Below are 6,709 nucleotides of genomic sequence, written 5' to 3' on the forward strand. Positions count from 1 at the left end.
CATGGCTAAGTTGCTTCAGGACAAGACTTAGGCTGTGAAAACGCTGGAAGAATGGTAACTATGCGAGGAAATGTATTGGAAACAAAAGGCTCGAATTGAGTGGCTTCAGGAAGGGGACAAAAATATTGCTTTCTTCTTCAATTCAGTGAAAGCCAACCACCATGGCAATTCTATCTCTAGTCTAGTGAATGACAGGGGTGACCATCTTTCCTCCTTCCCAAAAATTTCTAGGGAGGCAGTGCAGTACTTTGAATCTCTCTTTCAAGAGGACTCGCATGGGGGTATCTTGAGGAAACGCAAATTCTTTCTTGTATACTCTCTCTCATGTCTGGAGATATGAATCAACAACTCATGAGAGATATCACGCTTGAAGAGCTTGAATGGATTGTTTTTAATATGAAGAAAGGGAAGGCGCCTAGTCCTGATGGCTTCCCAATTGAGTTTTTTCAGGAATTCTGGGATATCATCAAACTTGACCTCCTGGCTGTGGTTCATGAGTCTCAACACAATAAGCAGATGTTAAGGGCTCTAAATGCTACTTTTCTTGCTCTTATTCCCAAGAGTGAGGAGGCTGATAGGTTAAGCCAATTTCAGCCCATCTCTTTATGCAATGTAATCTATAAAATTATTCCTAAACTTATTGCTAATAGGTTGAAGAAGGGGCTTGAAGAACTGATCTCCAAAGAACAAAGTGGTTTTGTAGCTGGTAGGCAAATTTTGGATGGGATAGTCATTGCAACTAAGGTCATCCATTCTATGGCCAGCTCAAAAGAAAAAGCGATGTTTATCAAACTGGACATGGCTGAGGCTTATGACAAAGTTAGGTGGTCCTTCCTTTGGCAGGTTCTTAGTGCTTTTGGCTTTGCTGAAGCATGGATTCAATGGGTTTTGAGTTGTGTTACTTCGGTCTCTTTCTCTGTGCTTATCAATGGATTCTGAGCTATTTGGGGCTTCTAGGGGGCTTTGTCAGGGCGATCCTCTTTCCCCTTACTTGTTTATTCTTTTGGTTGAAGGCTTGGGGAGATGGATTAAACAAAATGTCGAATCTGATCTTATTCAAGGTTGGAGGTGGGGTGGCACCTTACCTTCGCAAACTCACTTGCAATTTGTGGATGATACTGCTTTAATGGGGATGGCTACAATGAGGGAGGCCTCTAATTTACGAAGGGTCTTGGATGCTTACTTGGTTACCTCCGGTCAATAGATTAATAAGGAAAAATCTTCCATTTTCTTCTCCAATACTTCGGGCCCCATTCAACAAAGGATTGCTAACACTTTGAGATTTCAGATCGGGAATCTCCCATTGACTTTGGGCATTCCCATCTCAGTGAGTAGACTACCTAGGGAGTCTTGACAGATTATTTTGGATAAATTTCGGGTGAAAGTAAATCACTGGACTCATCAATGATTATCCTTTGCTAGTCGTGTCCAGTGGATTAAGTCGGTGGTGCGAGCTCTGCCCATTTATAGATGCATGCTCCAAGTTGCCCCTATGGGCTTTCTAAAGGACCTTGATTCTGTGGTGTGACAATTTTTATCGACTAGTTTCTTGGAGTCCTCCAAATGGAGTTTGGTTAGATTGGAGGTTGTTTGTAGTTCGAAACAATATGGTGGACTAGGCTTGAGGCAGTCGGCTTTGACTAGGGAGGCTTTGGCTGCTAAACTATATTGGCGGTGGTGTAATGAGCAGGATAAGAGTTGGGCCAAGGTTTTTTCTCAGAAGTGTCTCCTAGGGATTCCTTAGCTCGATATTTCTAGGTGCCCCCTTGTGGGGAAGGGCTCTGTGATATGGGGCATCCTTAAGAAAGGGGCTATTCTTATTAAGGATGGATTATTTTGGATCTACAAGAGGAGGACAGAGGTCCAATTCTGGTCTAATTCTTCGGATGGCTTTCCTCCCATCACTTCTCAGTTTCCCAACTTGTTGAATCTTTGTCAGAGATTTCTGGAGGTTGGTTGGTCACAGGTGAGTGATTTTAAGTCCTTTTTCCCTTGTGGTCAGATGGAGATGGCCAAATGGAAGTCCCCAGAGGAGTGGCCGATTGTTGGTTTGCAGGAGGAATGTGTTGTGCTGCAAAGTATCCTCTCCAGTCGAAGATGTAGCTATCTTTGAGAAGATGACATGCTTGCCTGGTCCCCCAATCCTATGGGGACCTACACTGTAGCCTCCAGTTATAGTAGGTTATTGTCTCATAGGTTGGTTAGGCCTGAAATTCAATGGTGGAAGAAGGTCTAGAACAAGCTTTCTTGGCCAAAATGTAATTGTTTTGTTTGAATGTTGGCCTAGAATAAGTGTTTGACTTGGGATAACATTCAAAAGAGAGGTTTCCTCAATCCTAATGAGGAGGACTCTAGCCAATTGTTTTTTCGTTGCTCTTTTGCCCTACAGCTTTGGCATTTTTGGTGGGGTGTTTGGACAACTCCTTGTGTTCATGCTTCATCCTTGATTGAGTTTTGGCAAGGGATGGGTAGTCCCCCTTCTGTGGCGTCCTTTTTGTAGGAGGTGTAGTTTGTGGAGCCTATCTTCTTATTGTGGCAGATTTGGCTGGAACGCAATTGAAGTAATTTTCGTGGAGAACAGAGACTAGTGCAACAAATTTGGTCGAGATCATTGGGCATGGTTCAAGAAATTGTGGAAGCTAGGTGTGAAGTGGAATTCCCTTTGGGGAAAAGGGATACAGAGTTGGTGGAAAGATTGGGGATTCAGGGGTCTTCTTTGGCTTTGACTAGGGCTAAGAGGGGGCGTCGTAAGAAGCAAAAAATTGATAGGGATGGCAAATGGCAACTTCCCCCTTATGGCGTTTTGAAGATCAATACCGATGGATCTTCAAGGGGCAATCCAGGACTGGCTGGTATTGGCGGGATTGGTAGAGATTCTCTGGGCTCAATGATCTTTCTCTTTTCAATCTATGAAGGGATACAAACCATCAACTTGGTGGAAGGGTTGGCTATTCTTGCCGCTCTTGAGAGAACTCATGCTTTGGGGTGGAGAAGGATTGTTTGTGAATTTGATTTCCAGATTTTGATCAATTTTCTTATTGAGCAGAAAGTGACTAGTGTCAGCTGGCAGTTGGCTAGGGTTGTGCAACAAATTTTGTGGGTTAGTTCTTTGATGGAAATGGTGACTTTTGTCCATATTCCAAGGGAATGGAAAAGGGCAGCTGATTGTTTGGCGAAATGGGCTTCTGAGCATGTTGAGGGATGAAGAATTGAGGAGTGGGAGTTGGTTCCTCAGGAGCTCCGTCTTGATTTAACAAATATTCTTGATGAGGATAGGGCTGAGAATGGCAACAGATGATGGTGTTGGCTGTTTTATCTTTGTTTGGTTGGGCGCTCTTGTTTTTCCTTGGGACCTCAGTCCTTTGCTTCCTTTGTAATGTTGCTTTCTGATCTTCAATAAAGTTTTTCCCCCTTTTTTCAGAAAAAAAAAATAGAAATCATTTTCCCTACCTTGGAGCATTAGAAAATTTGTTGAAACACTAGAGTGGTGATCTAGCAGTCACTTCTAGTGGCATTCACTCAACTGCAATCATTTCTTATCAAATGTAGCTTTCTTGAGGAATGTTCATGTGTAACAAGTATTAACGAGAAAGATGCAGTAACATTTGAAAAAACTATGCCAGAATAAATTAGTTAACTTTTTGCTTTAATCCTTGAATTTTCATTTGCATACATTTTGACACATCCATCTAGAATCAACTGACTTATAATTTCTTTCCCACATTTCCTAGACCCCTCTTCCAGAAATAAGATCTTGTGATGTAAAAGGGTCCATAAGTTAAACATGGCAAGTTAGAAATAAACAATGATTCATTTAATTACATATACCGCTGAACATTTAATCCTTCCCTACAAGACAACAAAGCAAATCATTAATATGTCCATGTATACCATGATGTGGGTCTCTTAATGACTCTTACAACTAGATGGAGGTAAAAGGGGAAGGATACAAGCAGAACTAACTATGGGCATTCCAAATAAATAAATAGTGTTAAACTTGGTTCCTATACATTTGCACATACCCGTGCCTATACACAAATATAGAAGTACAATATGGTACTTCAAACTACATTTAATTCCTAGTTCTGTGGATTATTTAAATAACTTTCATGCTACCTTAAAATCCAAAGTTTCAACAAATTAACTACATGATACACACAGTGCAGTACTTGGTTATTTCTGAAATAGTGACTAAGTTATGATGTAAGTTTTGTGATGACTGTGAATTACTGGATGCTGATGCTTGGTGAACTTGAGTTTCTTTTTGTCCTGGTTGGATTTACCAAAAAAGTTTACCTTGTGCCTCTCCAAGTGTTCTATTATAAAATATTGCATGCCAAGCAAAGCTACTACAGAGGTAGATTTCTCCAAAATTGATCTCTATTTTATGGCTTCTGTGGGACTCAAATCTAGATCATTCTCTTGTTTACTAATCTACAAATAAAATAGTTGTGTTGTTTACTGAAAAAGTTTACCTTGTACCTCTCCAAGTATTTTATTATAAACCAAAGCTGGATGACAAGCAAAACACTACAGAGGTACATTTCTCCAAGATTGACCTCTAGTTTGTGGCTTCTTTGGCACTCAAATCTAGATCATCCTCTTATTTACTAATCTACAAATAAAATGTCTGTGTTCTTATTAACCTATTGCCGGTGGGGATAAATTAAATTGAAGTGACACTCCCAAGCATTCTTACCCTCAGTGGTACAGAAAGTGGTTGACATGGATAAAGAAACAACTGAATGTTCTTATTTAAGTAATAAGATTGACATTGAAGACATAACACAGCCAATTGCAAATGCAAGTTTAGCACCATGCACAACCCTGAAGATTGAGCTAAGAAAATAAGATAGACAGATTCAAAGAGGTCCAGAAATCCTAAAATTGTTAATTTATCTAACAAAGACATAATTGTCTTTGCTTCAGATTGAGAATCAAATTTCAGAAACTTGCATATAATAATTCCAAACAAATATTAATACATGTTAGCAAGTTGTTGTTGCTCAATCAAATAAAATGCTTAAGAAAACCTAAAAACAAAGGTCACAAGCTCATAAAATGAGTTGGTAATATATTGGTAGAAACAGGCCTTTCAAGAAAACCTGTTAAAATTTGTCTGTTCAATACAAGGTTACCCTAAGTTTCCAGTAGGGTAAGGCAGGGGACGAGGAAGGCATGAAGAAGGATCCTAACTCCAGCTGCTACGTGGGAAGGCAATGGTCTAACACTCGTAGGATGCAATCGAACGTGACCTCTTATTTTACAAATCTTAACAATGTACTTCAGCACATGTTGTTTACGGTAAGAATGATACACAAGGATAATCCATATTGTGTAATATTGACCCATGAACTCACCGAAGATATCAATTGAAAAAGTCAATTATCATAAACCAACCTAGCAGGTGTTGCTAGGGCAGTACATCTAATCCCGCACCCTTTGCGGAGGGACTTTGAACTTATTATTCAAATAAAAAAAAATAAGTTAAAAAAAATATCGAAAGTGATAAGAATGTTTTAAACCCTTATTCTTAAATAAAGCCTTGAGATGTTTTGAGAACAATTTAAGAAAATAAAATGAAGTAAAATAATCTCCAAAATTCAATTCCCTCTTGAAAGACATCACCCAATAGAATGAAATCTTAGGTTTCTTCCAATTTTTTCCAACAAACAAAATTACGGTACATTTGTTCGTTTATTCTGTGGTTTTTACGAAACTTACCACAAAGATTTATAACATTATTTGGTGTGGCTTTCAATCCTAATTACTCTTAGATTCAAAATACTTACAAAAGCGGTTAGGTCGTCGCTATTCTGCACTGGTTCCTTTTGATCCTCACTTTCGCTACGCCCCTGCCGATCCTGTTATATAAAATATCAAATCAAGAAAAAAGAGTTGGGGATTAAACAGATTAATCTGATTTTTAGAATGTATTACAGATTACCATGATATCACGAATATCTCGGTCTGAGCACAGCAGACAAGTGGATTATGTGCAGGTTTTAGAATGTAGCAGAATAATATCCGATTCTCAGAAGGATTTAAACTCGCTTCTGTTATAATCGCGTAAAACTTCGGAATCTAAGACTCCCGTCCGCCTATGACTCGAAATCCTTCCCTCTCGACGATTTTTGAATCAATGCTTTTAAATAGGTGCCGTGAAGCAGAGTTCTATTGGAAAACTATTCAAATCTTGTTCGGTCTTTTTGTGCTCCCAATTGTTCTTTTACCGGTGTGAATTATGGGCCAGCAACACTACTATAGCACAATGGAAATAAATTGAAGGAATCTAAAAGTGCTTGATCACAAGCAAGTTTAAAATCAAAAGCGCTTGAAAGGGTCACATGAAAAGCAAAAACACAGGCAGAGATTGCATAAACCAGAGAAGAAACAAAAAGATGTTGTTAAAATGTACCCCCCTCCACACTTAGATGGTGACAGTCATTTGCGTGGTAGCAGCAACTTTGTTGATTCTGTCACTTACAGCCCTACCTTCACACCTCTCGCTTGGTGCCCAAATCTTTATGTGCAAGAACTATTGAGGGCCAAGAGGAGGTTGGAACTCCTAGAGGCTAAGGAACAAAAAAGTTATCGTAATATGCAGGTGTTAATTGCAGCAAATAAAACTCTTGCAGATAATAACAACATTTTAAAAGCTCAAATCTCAACGCTGCAAGAAACACTTTTAGCAGGGAAGCTTGAATGG

At 39.3% G+C, this 6,709-nt stretch overlaps 1 protein-coding gene across 3 annotated transcripts in view; it reads right to left on the reverse strand.

Annotated features, from left to right (window-relative positions):
- Positions 1 to 6,221, reverse strand: part of LOC149580027 (heat shock factor-binding protein-like) — a 52,843-nt gene extending 46,622 nt beyond the window's left edge. The window contains exons 1-2 of one of the 3 annotated variants that reach the window (XM_089788526.1): positions 5,948 to 6,216; positions 5,793 to 5,864 (exon numbers count right to left, since the gene is read on the reverse strand). In XM_089788526.1, coding sequence (XP_089644652.1) covers positions 5,793 to 5,864; positions 5,948 to 5,950 — 75 coding nt within the window. In that variant the 5' untranslated portion in view covers positions 5,951 to 6,216. Of the gene's footprint in view, positions 1 to 5,792; positions 5,865 to 5,947 lie in introns of all 3 variants that reach the window. The other 2 variants (XM_089788518.1, XM_089788510.1) reach the window with 2 other exon arrangements.
- Positions 6,222 to 6,709: the final 488 nt, after the last annotated feature.

The sequence above is a fragment of the Cupressus sempervirens genome, chromosome 1, assembly GCF_028749045.1.
Source record: "Cupressus sempervirens isolate cs-2001-9-10 chromosome 1, ASM2874904v1, whole genome shotgun sequence".
NCBI lineage: Eukaryota > Viridiplantae > Streptophyta > Pinopsida > Cupressales > Cupressaceae > Cupressus > Cupressus sempervirens.